Raw genomic sequence first — 18,464 nt, 5'->3', positions numbered from 1 at the left:
GCACAGTAGCGACTTCAGTCCGCTTCCGACGTTATCTAGACGTAGATGAATGTGCCTCACATTGTTTCTGCTACTATTACTTGCATTACTTATCGAATTGAAATTATGTAAATATATTGTCCACTCTTAACATTAAAAAAATATAATCAACAGAAAAAACACTACTGCTAAAATTAAGAACCGTGTAACCCGCTTTAACATTTTGTTACAAAAATGTATCCACTTAAAACCGAAACCAATTATTTATCAATCTTCAAACTCAACACTAACCGTCTTTCTACAAACTAGTACCTAACAGAACTTTATTCGCACTGGCACAATAAAATCTGGCACAGACTTCAGTCCGCTTCCGACGTTATCTAGACGTAGATGAATGTGCTTCACATTGTTTCTCCTGCTATTACTTGCATCACTTATCGAAGTAAAATTATGTAAATATATTGTTCACTCTAAACATTATAAAAATATAATCAACAGAAAAAACGTTATTACAAAAATTAAAAACCGTGTAACGTGCTTTAAAATTTCGTTACAAAAATGTCTCCAGTTAAAACCAAAACCAATAATTTTTCAATCTTCAAACTCAACACTTACCTCCTTCATAAAAACTAGTAGGTATAGCTAACAGAATTATATTCGCACTGGCACAATAAAATCTGGCACAGTCGCGACGTCAGTCCGACGTTATCTAGACGTAGATGAATGTGCCTCACATTGTTTCTCCTACTATTACTTGCATTACTTATCGAAGTGAAATTATATAAATACATTATACCTACCCTCTACAAATGTTTAAATTATATATTTATTTATATTCAACAGAAAAAACACTACTACTAAAATTAAAAACCGTGTAACTTACATTAAAATTTTGTTACACAAATATTTCCACTTACCTAAAAACGAAACCAATTATAACACTAACCTCCTTCGTACAAACTAGTACCTAACAGAACTTTATTCGCACTGGCACAATAAAATCTGGCACAGTCCGCTTCCGACGTTATCTAGACGTAGACGAATGTGCCTCACATTGTTTCTCCTGCTATTACTTGCATTACTTATCGAAGTGACAGTTGAAGTTTCATTTTATGCAGTGTTCCTTTTTCGAATGACATTTTTAAACGATTGGGTTCGATTTTTAAAGCAATGGTTTTCGAGTTCTTTCATGATTTGAAACAGTTTTTTGTGTTTTAAATATTCGAGCTTCTTTTTTTAGCTCTCCTTTACGGAACATTTTTTCAGTCATGATCAGTTCAATGGCTATGGAACTACGGTCTAAAATAAATGTTGTATAGAATTTATCAAACATTTCTCACTGCTATTTTGAGTGATAAATGCAACAACAGTTGTCTGATTGTAACTACTTGAAAATTTGTAAAAATAAACGTAACACTTTGGATATCTTTCGGAATTTCAACTCACTCTGCCAATTTGATTATGCCACAGACGTAATTTACTTATACTATTACTTAGCTACTTAAGACAACACTTAAACAAATAAAACAGCACCATCTACGCAATGAATTTAAATCTCAACAGTAGGAAAACTACACACGGCTCTAAAAGGCTAACTTTTGTAAAAGCACAACTATTTACGATAGTGCTTTGGTTAAAGTTTCCGTCGAGGACTCCAAATGTCTTTATGATTCCCTCAGACGTCGTAAATTGATATTTATTCTGAACATTGTGTATCATAACTCTGCTCTTAGTGTAAAAAGTAGTGAAGCGAGTTGGATGCGCACCGATGGGTTTGTGTCTTGAAATAAAAAGTGGAGATACAAGAGGAATAATTATCGTATTTTTCCTTATAGTACTTAGTAGAATACTAATTATAATCTTCTTATTTGGTTATCGCATATAATGCCTTAAGCTTTTTCCCGAATCAGGTTTGTAGTCACTTAATCGACTTTCTACTTCCAGTCATAGATTAATCATTAATTTTAACATGATAAAGCTATGCACGTTCTGAGCAAAAACCATCGAATAAAAATACAAACAATTGAACATCGAAATGCGGAGATAGGGGTACAAGACGCGGAACCCTCAAAATGTACTCGGAAAATATGTAGGTAGCTACTGTTTCTTCCAGAATTTCCAAGATGCATGGTTTTATACCTACATGCTTTTAAAGTTTTCACATTAAAACTTGAAGTTGTTGATGATATTATTACACGGGTTTTACGACGTGCAGTGGGTATAGTAAAGTGTACTGATACATTTTATAGAGGTCTTAAATGTGCCAATTTGGAAGTGAGGGCAAATTGTTACGACTGGATAATGGTACGAGGCTTGTTATTAAATTAGTTTATATATCTTTAATGATGTGATACATTACCTAAAATTGTATTTCTCCTCCCATAATGTATTTTTTATTAATGTCAGCACAATTTAATTTGTTTTACGAAACAAATGCGAAAACAAAAACCAATCTGCAATTCTAACATTTATAATTAGAACACCAATATTTTGCCTTTTCGGCAAAGTAAACTGTCGGTAAATAAAGCATACACGAGTAAATATACCTTCAGTCCCAAACTACCTTCAAATTTGGCGAAATATCAATAACTCGAAGCACTTGTAAGGAAAATATTTCCGGGTACGTGCATTTTGAGCACAGTTTATATCTATTTGGCAATAAGTCGACTTTTCAATAGCACCGTCTGCCGTACGAAATGAGATTTTTACTACGGTAGTAATAACTTGATCGAATCTGGGACGCGATTCTGGATTGAAGCATCGAAATCGTATTAGAAGGCGTTTTCTTCCAATTTTATTATTAGATTTTACGACAATTTTCGTTTTGATGTTACAATAAAAAGTATCGTTACGCTTCTGTGTCTATTCTCGTCTATTCTTGGACATCGTAAGGCCGTATTTCGTGTGCAGAATTGAATATAAACCTTCGTGGGTGTTGTTTTACCCGTCCATGGTTGTATTCCATTCGAATCGTATTTCTACCATTGAAATAATCTTTGCCAAGGGAATATTCGGGATCGTAATTTTTGGAAGAGCTCTAATGTTTCATAGTGATTCTCGGAACGGACGTATATGGTATGAATTTTCCTGTGTCAACAAAAGAATGTTGTACGAGAGTCGTAAAAGGTTGTTTAGAGTAGTCAGATATGATAAAATATTATTTTTCAATGTACCTACTTAACTAATTATTTTTCAATGAGCTTAGTTGAGATTTTTTTTAATATCTAACAATTTTACAAATAGCAGCAACAATGAGATAATCCTTATAGACACTCTCCAACTTGATAATAAATCTTATTTTTTTTACATAAAAATGCACCTTTTACGTTGAGAGCTTTTGGTAATCTCTTTATTATTGCATTGAGAATACCATAAAGAAGCTTCATGTTCCTGTGCTTTTTAAAACGATGTTCAAAATAAAATATGAAATTTCTAGTTTGTATTTCATAAATTAGAACGAAATTCCTTAGCTTAGAATTCTGTTATCACAGTATAATTTTATAAGCTGCAAACATATTTTAGGGAATGAGAATTCTGCTGTAGTAAAACATATAATATGTTCTGTAGTCATAAGTGGTTAACTGGCAGTTACGTAACCATTCTTCACCTTATCACCATCATTGTCAACACAAATCAATTTACCATTTTCTTCAATATATCATTCATATACTTTCAAAAGCATGCACAAATCAAATGCTTACCCAAAATCATTTGGCTAGCAGCAGTCAGCAGTTTCACATCGTTGTTTGCGTCCTGAGTTTCAAGCCTGACAGTAACGTTGAGAGGATCCAGGGTCTCATCTCCAGCTCTTCCATGAAGAGTGACGAGGATTGCAGTGGTTTTCCCTGGAACTGCTACTTCTGGTGCCACCACTGAGAAGCCACTGCAAAGAAAATTATTGAGTCAAAAAATGTTCTTTATGTTTGTAGGGATACTCATAACGAAAACACACTTATAAATAATATTTTTGTCAAATTAATGGCATGTTTTTGAATCAAAACCTATCGAGTCTTATTATTGTCACAAATATTATTTATCCTGCAAAAATGTTGTCCATTCTTTTATCCGAAATAAATCTCTCGTGTAGAATCGACCGCAATCTGATTTTGACAACCGGCCAAATTCTCATCAACAAAAACGAAATAAAACTTCGCTCGCAACTGTACTCAGCCAACTAGGAACAGTAAGTTCCTATCGGCGTAAAAGTCAAACACTGAACAACATAGGTCAACAAAATTCAATTCTAAGCGTAGGGAAATATTGAAAACTTCCCAAACCAAAGTCTGCAATGCGACAAATCGGTTGGACACGTTCGAATTATTGTATTTTCCTACGTGTGCACAGAATACAGAATTTTGTTTGACGAAACCGTTCGTGCTACATCCTGTTTGAGTGCAAGAACGCGCCTACGACTGTTTGAGTTCCCTGATACTGTTTAGTTAGTTTTAAACTATGCGCAGAGATGTTCATTACTGTTTGCGTTGTATTGTCTGCCTCGCTTCGCTTTGTTTAGTATTCGAACCCTACCAGTAATATCATTATATTCTCACAAATGTTGAGCGAAATCCTTTTTAGCATCAAATTACTTTTATTAATCTTCTTCATCTCTTTCCTGTTCCTCTTCTTAACGTTAAAAATTTCCGCAATATCGTGAGTAGAGCATTTTTTATTTGCCACATCGTGTTTGATATACTCCTTGTGATATAATGTTACGTAATAATAGAGGGAAACGAAGCACGAATAAATATGACGTAGAAAAGAAATGGTGTTGTCTTTCGTGTCATTTTTTTATTTGCTAGACGAATGGCTCCATAATGTCTAAACTTGATAAGGGTTACAGTCGATATGTCGTGCACATCAGATGTCTTTGCTGTTAGGGACAAGATTTTATTTATTTTTCTTACGTGGACAATAGAATAGTCTGTGCCTTACAGAAATCTTTGATGTTCAGTAATGACATGTCGAAGAAATGTTACAGTACTAGAACTTGGTATTTTTATGCTCAATTGAAATAGGTTCAATAGATAAGATCCTTTTGACGTTGTTCCAGATAAATTCCGTCCTTTCCTAATGACCTAAATCTTAAGACATAATTTACTATTTTTATAGTAAACTAATATTTACAAGAAAATTACATCATAATGTATGTATAAAAGCTATAACTAAAAACAAAGTAAACTATATTTAAATGTAACATGTGGCAACCGGACCGTATCAAATGACATCCAAAATTCAAGGAAACTAAGTTAGAATGGACTCTAGTGCGGGTGAAACTTATTTCTGAACTAGTGTACTGTGGTTTCCGGGACAAGTTGCTTGGTTTATTTGTGCTCACGCTTTGCAGACGTGTGACGTTGGCTTTGAACAAAGCGCTATGATGGCCGTGTCCTGTTTTACTGGCTCAAATAAACGATCCCGTCGCTCCTTCTTTTAATTGGTATTTTCCTTTTAAGTTGATTGCTTTTTGTTTATTTGATAGTAGTGTTGAAGGATGTAGAGTGTCAAAGATAGTTTTTTTAATTAAGTAAATTCTACGAGAGATCTTAAGCTACAAAAGACAGTAACAAAATAGCAAGCTACTGAATAAAATGAAACTAATAATCTAAATTCATTTATTCAAATAAAATTACGTCCTTCCACTAATCAACTGACACAATTCAAAAGCTTAGAAGAACGGCATAATTAACGAAACCTCGATGAAAATGTCAACAGAGTGTCCACAAATTCTTCTTAGGGATTCAAGTCACGTTTTCGTGCGAACGAAATTAATTACTTCCCGAAAGGTGTCCAGCTACGACGTAATTAGTGAGGGCAACTGAAAATAGCGGCATTATCAAAAAAAGTTAATAGGAAAATTGCGTTACAGACACCAAGTCAAAATTCAAAAGGAACTGCGAATGGCGCAGAATTTTTATAGATATCTGTTTACAAAAAAAGGCGATCCGCAAAAGTCTGGCTTCGGCCACAAAAACACAGTATGTGGCGGCATGTACATACTTTTGGAACGAATTCGAATAACAAAAGGCTCGCAAATGGACACTTGCCAACGCCCGCTCTGCTCAATCGATACGAATCGCTCCAGAAAAGATTGCTTCTCTCAGTTTCTCAGCTCCGTATAAGCTAGACGTAACAAAAGTGATAGCTTTTTAATGACCATTTTTATATTCGTAAATCTTAAACTTTAGTCTCGAGAATTTTTATTCTTTTGGAATTTTACTTTGATCAGAGTTGTTTCAAGTTTCTGGGCTGCGATTTTAGTTCGGAGATTTGCTAGAATTTGTAGGAACAAAACTGTGAGATCTGTTTGACGGGTATTCGTGCAAAACAAAGTGATAAATGCTGTGTGAAGCATTTTGTCAGCTCGGACGACCTTCAAAGACTTTATAGAGGACGACTAAGTTTGGATTTTATGCAAAACATTTGGGAAACATTTTGGGCAAAAATAGTTTTATCGTTGACTCACTGTTTTCAGACATTATGGGGACTTAGCATAATATTACCTTCCATTTATTTTAATTTTCTATTCTTTGTACCTATCCAACGTAAATTTGAAATAGGATTTACATTTTTGCTGGCTTGGGTCGGGTCTTGACACGAGGTCAATTGATTCAAGGCCGATCGTTGTTATTGCTGAAGCCTGACTTTGAATAATTATTGTGTCAGAGTTTTATTAAAATTAAAGCATAGTGGATGATGTTATTATTATATTGTAATCTTCGTAAACGTTATGACATATTGTTTCTATGTGTATATCTCGTAGTAAGTTTTATTTATAATTCTTTATACAAATCTTCAACAAACATTCGAAATATAAATGTGCTGCTGAGAGTAACTTCTCTTTGCCCAACCCTATGATATTTTCCAACAAAAACAAACCGTCCATAAGTTCAGCAGAAAAGTGGTCGACGTTCGTGACTACATTGTTGGCAGCCGATACTTGATGCGGGTTAAAACGTACCCCTACAAATAAATAGCAACGATAATGGTAGATACGTGATATCCGAATCGAAGGAAAAATCCTTCTGTCAAGTATATTTAAAGCTTTCTGGGTGTTTATGAAGAGGGTTCGCCCATTTCGGGTCTGTTTAAATGTATGTGAGAAGGTTTTGGGAGAACCTTTCATAATATATTATGGGAAAAGTTTTATTGTTTGAGTTTTCAAAGGTTCAATTTGTTGGTCAGTTTCTTGGAAATGTACATAGATTGAATTATTAATGTCTTGGCGCTGATTGGTCAATTGTTTGCCTAAAATGTAGTGACAAAGTTTGTGTCAAGGTGGCAAACATTACCTTCGGGGTCTTTCGAAACCTTTCGAATTGGAAAGGACGGTTATACACTGTAACATTTTAGATAGATAATACACCTATAGACCACCATATTATGAGTGGATCTAGCGGCACATAATATGTAATTTAACAACTACATAGCTTAACACACAGTTGAACTACATATGTATTATAAAGCTTTACTACAACAATTAGATGGCAGTTGCTCTATGTAGGTAATTAAAGTACCTAACGGATGTTCAGCTTGTACTAAGACTAAAATCTAAAATCCGATCTCACAATAAGAAAGAAAAATAAATGTCAAGAAAAACAATTTAAGGAAGTTCATGAGTTTCATCGCCATCTTTTTTTTAAATAGAACCTTTTTAATTCAAGTTGATTTTTTTCTCGAATGCGCAATCTCCGATTTTAATTGGTTTCGCGATGTCCCAGCGTTTATTTGTTCCGTAGTATCATTTTTCATGTGAAAGTTCAGGCCAATGTTTTTATAGCAATTAAAATATTCAAATTCTTTTTTACAAAATTGAATTATCGAAGATTATGTCATAATGTTCACACCTACTTTTGTAGCTGTTCGTTTATTTTTTGGCGACGACTTATCTTTGGGTTAAAGCCAAGATAAGCTTTCCTCCTTTTTCGTTAAGAACAATGACACATTTATTTTTATTTTAAAATTATACAAAAACAAAATCGTCCTTTATTATTGTGTTACCAGCCTTACAACAATTCACTAACGTCAGCGTATGATTTGTTACTTTAATAAGAAACATTTTTTCATCTTATTTCGGTCCGCGACTTCATAATAAGAAACAACAGCTGTCATCCGATTATTATCAAACCTACCGTACAATATTTGGTAGCATTATTAGAAATATTAAGCTGTGTACTCACTGCGGTTGTGCCGTTTTATGATTCCGAATGTCGCGACACAGCCTCATAAGTATGTTAATGGTTACATTTGTACAAGATCTTTTGCATGTAAAGTATAAATGCGATATCTTTATTGAAAATTGATTTGGGAGTGTTTTAGATAACGAATTTGGTTGCCATGAACACTAAAACATAACATAAAAAACTGAAGTACATAATGTAAAATATAGACCAGAATAACTTGGGTTTAGCAATATAGCTCGCAATTTAAGCAGTCACGGGTGCATATAACTTACTACCATCTAAAAACTGAAATTCGTAGGCATGTGGTTTAGCGCCCATACCATTAAATAAATAATGTATTTTCTACGTCAAAATTATTTCAATGTCTCAAAATATCACCCGTCCGTACTAAGTCATACGCCCAGTCAGAACGAACCTTAATATCCTTTACACAAAGGGAACAAACAGGCACGTGATGCCAACATCTGGTGTTGTACCCTCAATATTCACTGATTGAACTGTTCCCCGATACAGCGATTTGCCGCCGAATACATTAATAACGTTTGATAAGAGATGGCGCCGAATTTAGAATGTTTGCTGATGTGCTTTTGTTTATTTATCGTTTTTAAATGTGTTAATGTAATATTTACTTCTACGCTAATGAAATAAAAGGAAATACCATTTTTTGTATTTTGTAAAGGTTCTGAAACTACAGAAACGATAATTCTTTCACTGTAAGAAAGCTGCTCTCTTCCCGAGTATAGGCTATATTTTCTCCCAGTACGGACAGTGGTTTCCACGGAACGCGGATGAAGCCGCGGGAAAACAGTTTAGTTAGTTTTACATATAAGACTTCGGTTTAGACATGTCTGTTTGATTGTACCTATCGTTCAACTTGTAAGCATTGTAGGTCATAATGTATTTCATGAGGTTTGACCTAAAAAGTCATCAGAAACTATACTAATTCAATATCAATTTACTTATCACGCAAAAAGTATTGTATCACTCTATACCTTGTAAAATCTGTAGAACTCAAAAAAAAAACTCAAAAACTTTTTTAATACTCTCTTCAAAAGATGTACCAGATACTAATCTTCCTCATAAATCGCTACAGCCGTCCCCTAAGCGTAAATGACGGAACTTTTCTTTTTTGTAAAATCATTAAGGTCGCAAGTTTGTTCTGCCATAGATTTTGTGTAGAATCCATGGAGAAAAAAATTATTAGCAGAGATGTCATAACGCAAAATCGTGTAAGAAAGTAGAGCGTGAAAATACGGGCCTTCGGGAGACGAGGAACGTTACAGGCTCCGTCCTCATACGCCTTCTGTGTAAGACGCCCATTTCTTTTAAAACTAAATCACCAATCTTTGACAGATGTTTCAATGAACCCAAAGGCCTCTTTCGTTCATTAGTAAGTGATCATTTTAGTCACGCCTACGGTACGTTACTTGACCTACAAGAAGGCGCTTGACCTACCAACCTTTTAGCATCTCTGCTCATATTTCCTTCTTCCTTCCTTCGTGGTAGGTTCTGAAAGCCCGCGGCTCATTACGTTCTGATGAATAATTCATGCGCTGGCGCCTCCGTGCAAGCCTAGTGACCTGCAGGCTTTACATCGAGAGACCATTCAATGTCTTTAGGTGTATTATTTTAGCTGGCTTTGGTTTCACGGGTATTTGAGATTGTGTTTTGTTTTTTGATATGTGTTAATGATAATGCCCTTTTGATGGATGGCTAGACTATGACTTAATCCCTCTAATTTGCAAATGTAATAGAACACCTAAAGAATAATTTAGGAATAAGAAGATTAATTTTAATATTTGCAAATAGCGCTTTTTAACATTGACATAGAAAATTAGGTACACATATAAGTGAAATCTCGAGACCGAAAAGCCAGCTTGCAAAGAAAGCCACAACTTGAGAATTTCAGCCTCAAAATATGCACTAACAAATTTATTTCCACCAAGTTTACTGAGCTGACCTAAGGTCACGCCCTAATCTTGACCTCTAGAGTAAATAAAACTTCGTCTATATCAAGGGCGAAGTTCTGTAAATGCGAACCGAATAAAATATTCAGTGGAATTTTAAATAACGAGCTACGTACGATTTGGAGAGCGTAACGAATATAGGTTAGGCTGAGTATTCGAGTATTTTGAAGCCCACTTTTTTGAGTTGAAAACGAAATGCGTTTGAGGTGGTTTTCCGTAATGAATGTTTTAACCGGTTTAACCTTATAACTATGTGTTGTACAACTAAAATTAGAATGATCTATTACTGCATACAATATTTAACACAAGGTTTAACTACATTCATCAGCTTTTGTCCGCGGTTCACCTGCATCCCATGAAACTACGTCATGGTCTTAGATAAAAAGTAGGGACTATCTACAGCATTTCTTAATTAAATGGACTATTGATACTGATTTTTTCGAGCACAACTAACTTAATTCTTGATCATAAGGCATTTTTAACAACTGAATATAAACTGTTTGTGGCCAAAGGAACAACCTCTCAGTACAAAATTGTATTCCTGACGGAATGTCTCCGTATAACCCACTACCCTATCTTTACATGAATACTCTTTCCTTCCTTTATATTGCTTGATTTCCTGATCCAAATTGCTCACCAATATAGGTAGAACAGTATCAAGTTTGGTCAATCCCTACATTTCCATACGATTTGCATCTAGTTGCCTTCGAGCTGTTTCCACTGTCTTCGAAACAAGACAATGGTACTTAATGACACTATAGATACCTTAATACCTAAGCTAAGGGTCTGTTTACTTGATTAAATAGAATGCAATTAAAATATTTATGCCCATTTTCACCAATAAATACCTAAATTAAGGGATCTCGTAAGAGAATTTAGGGAACACTTAATACGAATTTCCTTTTTGACCTAAGTTTAAGTGTCCCTTATAACCTTTATTATTGGGGGAGCCTTAGTTAGGGAGTCTTAGTTAGGGAGCCTTAGTTAAGTGACACTTAGTTAGGGAAACGTTAAGAGATTGTCGGTGAAAACGGGCATAAGACTCCCATTATAAACTTTTAGTCGGCCGACAATTTGTTCAGGCTCATGAATCAGTGTGGAATTGAATTCACTATTTTATTAAAAAAAACCTTTTGGCAACTGTCGATCGACCGTATAGTCATGGTGTATTTTACGAGTGTTTCTACATAGTATTTACAATTTGTAAAACTGTTGTACATAATAACATTCTCAAGAATTTTTCTTTGTGTTATTTTGGGAAAATCCTGTGCTCATATTTTGGTTATAATTGCATCGAAACCTTCAAAATATGCGTGTTTCTGCATCGATAAATTCAGAAATTTGATGATTAAAAAGACAAAATACGCAGTCCATACCAGATACCACATGTAAAACCCACATCTGCATAGCGATGAGTTTGGGGAACGCCTGAACTTACTCCGTGTAAGTTCCATTGTCCCCATATTGTGTTCATATCTACGCAGAAATTGACATTCGCCGAACCGTGAACGTAATTATTTATGAAGAACGTCTATTATTTGAAGGGAAATTGTCATGGTAAATGTTTTGATTGTACTACGATTATTTTCTTTTATTTCACTTATAGCAAAGGGAACTACACATGTATATAAGTTTATTATTTAAATAAAATCCGTTCATTTGGCACGAACAACCGTTCGTGTAATAAATAGCCATAAAATAAGATTGGAATTAAAATAAATCAGAAAAGAACAACAAAGTAAATACTGTGTTATGAGTACTGGGTATTTACTCAAACATATTAAGTACGTAATTCTGCTTGGCATATTCCAATTATGAGGATAGAGCGTTTCTTAGTATTACATAATAACTTATGAAAATGAAAGTAGGTACTACTAAACATAATATTAGTTTAACAGATCTTTCACACTAGCGCGTATATATGCTCGGCTTTTCTGCGTGCGACATAATTCGCAAAAAAAACCTGTCCTCGGTTTTACTTTCATCACTTTGTACTAGTAGTTGTCATTTGTTTTTTGTCGCTCGTATACGCGCAAAACCGACCGTACAAATCAAGCCCGAGAGCGAGCAAACCCGAGATGAAAATCCACCAGTATGAAAACACTCTCATGCATGATTGATAATTACTTAGTATACTAGAGCAACTACGTAGCTTAGAATATTGCCTAAGAGCTAGATAATTAGGTAATCTCCCTCGACTAATTAGGTCTTCGTACATTCTGACAGTTTATTAGCTCGTACAAGGTAGCTGTTTACTTTGATACAATAGGATTTACCTGACTTTGATTATAATAAAGGAGAAAGTGAAATATGGCAATGTATAGGCGTACCAAGATTTGATTCTAATGACGATGTAGTTAGACAATTTTTAAAGAACATTAAAAATAGAATACATGAAAATTACCTACCAACTGTATGTAGGAGACACATAAGAATAAGGGGCAAAAAGCATAAAGTTTCTTCTAACAGCACCAAAAAGCAAAAAAGTTTATTCATACAGAGTCCATCACAATTTAGCTACCAAAAATTCATGCGTGTACATCAACCGGCAAAAAAATGGCGCGCTCCCCAAAAATATTAAACGTAAAAAAAGGTTCACATATCCCCCAAAATGGTATCGCTTAACCGACCATCCCTTAACATCAAAGCTCGATCCCCCACCACATAACGAAACTTCCAGAAGGATTGTCGTTAACAATAAAAAAACTTACAGGGGGACTTTGGGAAATCCCCTTTCGCCCCTTCCCCGGAGTTGCAAAGTTGCTTCAATTAAATAGATGACTTTCGAAAATAAATCGAGTTTTCTGAGCCGCTACCGAAGTGACGTCAAGTAGTTGATTTTATTAGCGCGGGAAGAAAATGATTAATTGATTTTCTGTGTCGAGGCGCGCAGTGGAGTGACAACACAGAATTTATACAGGATGATGTTAAAGTGTTAGCTACTGTTGTGTTACATTATAATAGCGAATATTCGAGAACTATTTTTACAATACCATTCACCTTGTAAGATAGGTTATTTTTCCCAGTTGGTACTAAAAATATTGTTCTCTGTTTATAATGAGAGTAACGAATATGTAGTAGGTATGTTCCGTAATGAGTGTGTAGGTATTCTTCTAATAATAGGTATGCGTAGGCCCACATACTAAAAATGATTTCCCTATTCCACTTTATGAACTCGAAAATGTCTAAAAATATTGTTAGAATAAACAATTTCATCAAAATCTCGTTATTGTACAACAAATAGCTTCTTGTAATTGTAACTTTAATTTAATAAGTCTTCTAGTTGGAAGAAAATTACAAACTTTCAAATAATTAAAGGTCTAATATTCACTGAAACTAAAATATAAAGACTTGACTACAAACTTAAACTATGAGATGAATATTAATAAATCATTTATCAAAAATCTCTGAGAAAATTGTATAGACTTTTGTAATGAATACGTAAGTTTGTTTGTTACTTGAAACATTATCATCTTTTTTTTTAAAGTTGGTTATGTATGATGTATTATACTTCTCTTAATCTGGCTGTTACGGGTAACTTGTTATCGGATATAAGTGAAATAAAGGCGTGCTATTTATTTTCTATTATCTAAAGCAGCAATATTAGGTACTTTAAAAAGCATGGTGTAAAGTGGAAAAATATACTGCCACCTATTGAGCATAATTTATTAAAAATAAAAATATAATATCGAAATTATTTCATATTTTTACAAAAAATAACGTAAAAAATGCTTCAAAAGCATTATCTTTCAGAATTCTGTTCCCTAATTTGTTCATTGTTAAGCTTAAGATAAATGTCACACATTTTATTCAGAAATAAGAGTCTTTCAGCGTTTTCAGTGAAATCATTTGTAAAGTGCCTGTCAATCAAATGAATTCTGCTGAGGATTATTTTAAGCATATTAAGGGAAAATATAAATAAGTGGAAAGAAGAGAGTTTTGCTTCGAAATATTTTTTTATTTCTTAGGACCTTATTACGCTAGAATACGTAATTTGCACGACTTGCCTTATGTACGACTCATTATAGTAACAAAGGTCTTGTAAATAAAAATACTTTTACGGATTTTATCGCGGTTTTGCCTTTTTTTTCCAGTGTTGCCACCAATTACCTTGTTTCGAGGGCACGGGTATCGCTAAAGCATTCTTCCGCACCCCCTGCAGGTATTGGCCAGCCAGATGCATGTGTTTGTATCGCGGTTTGCCTAGTCCAAGCCAATTCAATTCAATTCAAGCAAATTTGTAGTCAATCAAAAGGATTTTTTTTAAATTAGTTATTTTCTAAAGTTTAGAACAAAGTTTAAAGTTAACTAAATGCTGTTAAATTAATCTATACTCTCTAACTATTCGGTTAACTAAATTAAACCACAGTTAAATCAGGTTCTTCAACCGATACAGATCCTAAAATAGATTAAAAGCCATTAACACTCGCACAATAATCCGCCCCTAAGCCAATTTCAAGATTTGGGGGAAGAACGAATCTCAAGCGCCATGATATTATTCATTTACTTCCACGTTTTGGTGCAAAGTTATTTATTACTGGTTTGGTTAAATTACGTTATGTCTAATCCTATGTAATCTAATTAGTGGATAAAAGAGAAAAAAGGGCTCTGTCTGTCTGTCAATTTTTTACGTTAAAACTACAGAACCAGTCAATGTATATGACATTAGCCGCTTTCCCTCGATTTCACTCGCATCTCGCGGGAACTAATGCTCGTACCGGGATAGATACATCCTATGTTACTCGAGAAGACTGTGGCTTTCCAACAGTGAAAGAGTTTTTCTACTGGTTCAGTAGTTTCGAAGCCGTTAGGTTACAAACTAAAAAACAAAAAAATGTTTCCTCCTTATTGTATTAATAAGGATTTGATACACAGGTAGCCTGGAGACATAAGCATCTTTTTATCCCACAACGGGAGCACATTCCCTCGGAATATGGGAGAAACAATAAAACAGCTAGTTGCAAAATAAATAAACGTAACCTGACTCGTCAAACCGTAGGCCGTGTTTAATTAATCGCCAGTTCAAGTTAACTCTAGTTAAATTAATGAAAGCGTTAAAACGTTGATCCAATGTTTTGTATTATTTGCACAAAATCAAAAATGCTGACATATGAAACGGTAACGAGGAGTTTCCACGTTGTATTTTTGGACAGCTTTGATTGGATCAAATTAAACAATTAGTTGGATTGCGAAAATTTATATTTTTATAGGTTTTACTTTATTTTATGTTTATGATAATTGCCATCATGGTTTTCACCTCTGTGTTATTATTCGAATTTGACTCTCTTTAAATATCGGCTTTGAAGAAAGTCATCTGTTATAAAAACCTTTTTTTCAGTATTCCGTTATAACGCTCTCGTTTGTACAATATATTTTTCCGTTATCTTACAATATACTTTTTTTTATAATATTCAATCGATTTAATGTAGTCACATACCTACAAGTATTTTTCATAAAATGTAATGAAAACAAAGGAGAAATAACAAAATTATTATCTTATTCATACTTCATATACATTATGTGTTTGATAACCGTCCTTTTTATCTCTCGTGTATCTCATATCTGATTCCCGTTTTAGCTTAACTGCAATTTGGTCGACCATTAAAGCTACCTGCTGCTAACCGACCAAGTTTAAAAGTCATTAACGGAATGACTTTACAAAATAAAATTAGCCCTCAAGGGGCCTCATTGTTGCAAGTCGTTATACTCAGGCTTTTTGAAAAATGATTATCTTCAAACTTTCTTCGTGGCAAGTAATATTGGAAAGACATTAAGTAGGCTATGGTACTGGTGATTTTCAATTTGGTATCGAAAGAAACTTTTTAAAATTCTTTTTAGATATTATTTTTGGCACTAATTCGAAATAAAATGCAAGGCATTTTTACTGAACCATTGTTGAAAAGAAAACATATAACAATGTACATATATCTGTAGATATAATATAGCAAGCATAACTGCATTTTGGTATCGGTAATAATTGCTACGCCGCTCAAACTACGCCGTCAGCTAAGCGGAACAGTACCAGCGCAGCAATAAAAACATTTTGAAACAACCTGTAAACGCTATTTTTAACAACGACAGGTATTGGCAGTAACGTGCAAAATAAATATACTACTGTAATAAACTGATACAGCATAGTTCCCGAACAAAAAGTGAACGTGCAGAAAACTGTGATATTTGCTACGAAAGCGTGGCCACTATCAGCTACGCCGTCAGTTACGTAGCTTTTGTGACTGCGGAATATTTTAAAAACGACTTTTATTTACGTTGGTATATTTTTAACAAGGTGTAATTTTTCTTTTAAATATTATGCATATTTAAACAAAAGACATTCTATAACGCACATAAGTAAAGAAAACCCCAATTATAACAGTAGTAACAAAAACAGTCAAGTCTCAGTCAACCAACGAAAGTGTAATGACACTCCACTAAAAAAAAAACACACAAAACAGTTCCCCATTAACCCGGTGTCCCACAGCCTAAACACTCGAGTTAACAGGTGCAGTATTTACTACTCACGTGACGCTTGACACGTTTTCACTTTCCTCTTTCCCCCGTTCACCCTTCCCCCGTTCACCTCTCCCCCAACCGACCGACTTGGGTGAAAGTTGGTTTCAGTTTTTTAATTCAAAACACAGAACTCTTTTCACGTAAGGTCTAGTGACCCTTTTATATTTATTTTTTTAATTTGAATGCCTTAATGAAAGTGAGAACCGTTTTCACACGAAACTTTTCAGTGTTTCTGTAAAGGTTGTTATTTAAAGTTCTTTTAGCATGCGGTTTTCTTTTAGCGAGCGACAGCAAGTTATTTCCTCAGTTTATTAAAGTTGCTGTGTGCATATTTGTTCAGTTTTTTTTTTTTTTTGCGACATTGAATTCAATTTCTGAGCTTCATGTTTTTTTGTAGATAATATGAATGGACAACAGAGAATTGAATGTTCGCTAAGACTGGACTAAACTTTTCTCTAGTAATTTGTTACACATTTTTATTCCCTACACTGGGACTTTATTAAAATCCACGTCATTTTACGTGGAACTAGACCAATTCAAATATAGTCAACATATTTTTCTTACCTACCTATAAGCTAATTTTCTCTCTTTTGCAGACCCAAGCAACTCACCGTCACATACAAAAACCCGCTTCAAGCGCTTAAAAACATATACAACAACAAAGTACTCACGTGGTACACTTCCCAGCGCTGGCGACTGCTAGCTGCAGCGCCAACAGCGCCAGATAGACCGCCATATTGTGGAGTCAGAGCATTTCCTTCAGGCCCGGATATTGCCTGCTTCTATGCAGATCTGCAACAAAATGTACAGTATTGAATAAATGTGGGATGTATTTGAATAGTTGGTGTTTAAAGGATATTTATTTTTAGGTAAAAAAATGTATTTTTAAATATTTTTATAATGTAGATTGTTTTATTAAAACGGTTTCTTAAGATTCTTAAAGATCCTCCGGCTGTATTCATTTCAATATTCATGTACAACTTACATTTCTAAATATCCCCCTAGTAAGTTGTAAAGTCCAAAGAAACTGTTAGCCTGTACCTACTAAAACTATACAGTTACGCAACTCAGTCTTCAATTCGAAACCTAATTACTAAAACAATACCAAATTCAAGATTCGAACCACAAAGCCCCTATAACCCAGTTTATAAGTTATTTAGGAGTGATCTCAACATAACGTAGATGTACCAAAGAGGTTTCGATTACCCTTTCAGTCTAGGGGGCAGTTAAACAAAGCCGTATTTATGATACATAAAACCGTTTTACAACTCCTTCAAACCCGCTGACCTAATACTACGGAATAGTCTTAAGGCTCTTCAGACTATAATGCGCTGTCGCGGCGACAATTTATATTGATCGTCTGACCTCTTGGGATTGGATGAAATGTTTACTGTAAGTAGGTGCCAGTTAAAAAAGTTTAGCTTAAAAGGGTCGCTGTGGTTAGAGTGAGGTTGCCCATTATTTGCTATGGTTATGAGGGTCATATGGGAGAAATTATAGTGGCAAAAAGTTGTTTATACGTTTGTAGAAAATAAACTTGTTTTTTTTTTACATTAATTTTTATTAAATTAAATGAACTGTTACACACAAACTCGCAAGACAGGTAATAAAATAATTAACGTAACTCAATAATAATGTTTTCTTTTAGGTATTTATTAACAGATTTAGACATTTTAATAATCTTCAAGATGACTTAAATCCTACCCTTGACACCTTAATATTGAATCACATTAAAATTTTTCTTTGCACTTCAAAATGCAGTCCATTTTCAAAGAAACCAAATTCCCCAAATCCTTATGCACACAATCGCAGCCGCACTCTACTCGTG

At 34.3% G+C, this 18,464-nt stretch overlaps 1 protein-coding gene across 1 annotated transcript in view; it reads right to left on the bottom strand.

Annotated features, from left to right (window-relative positions):
* The window catches only part of LOC110373319 (C3 and PZP-like alpha-2-macroglobulin domain-containing protein 8), a 199,708-nt gene that overhangs the window by 99,443 nt on the left and 81,801 nt on the right, over nucleotides 1-18,464 (bottom strand). The window contains exons 2-3 of the mRNA XM_064037709.1: nucleotides 17,308-17,428; nucleotides 3,681-3,862 (exon numbers count right to left, since the gene is read on the bottom strand). Coding sequence (XP_063893779.1) covers nucleotides 3,681-3,862; nucleotides 17,308-17,372 — 247 coding nt within the window. The 5' untranslated portion in view covers nucleotides 17,373-17,428. The remainder of the gene's footprint in view (nucleotides 1-3,680; nucleotides 3,863-17,307; nucleotides 17,429-18,464) is intronic.

This window comes from Helicoverpa armigera, chromosome 14, assembly GCF_030705265.1.
Source record: "Helicoverpa armigera isolate CAAS_96S chromosome 14, ASM3070526v1, whole genome shotgun sequence".
NCBI lineage: Eukaryota > Metazoa > Arthropoda > Insecta > Lepidoptera > Noctuidae > Helicoverpa > Helicoverpa armigera.
This window is presented reverse-complemented; position numbering and strand designations above follow the sequence as displayed.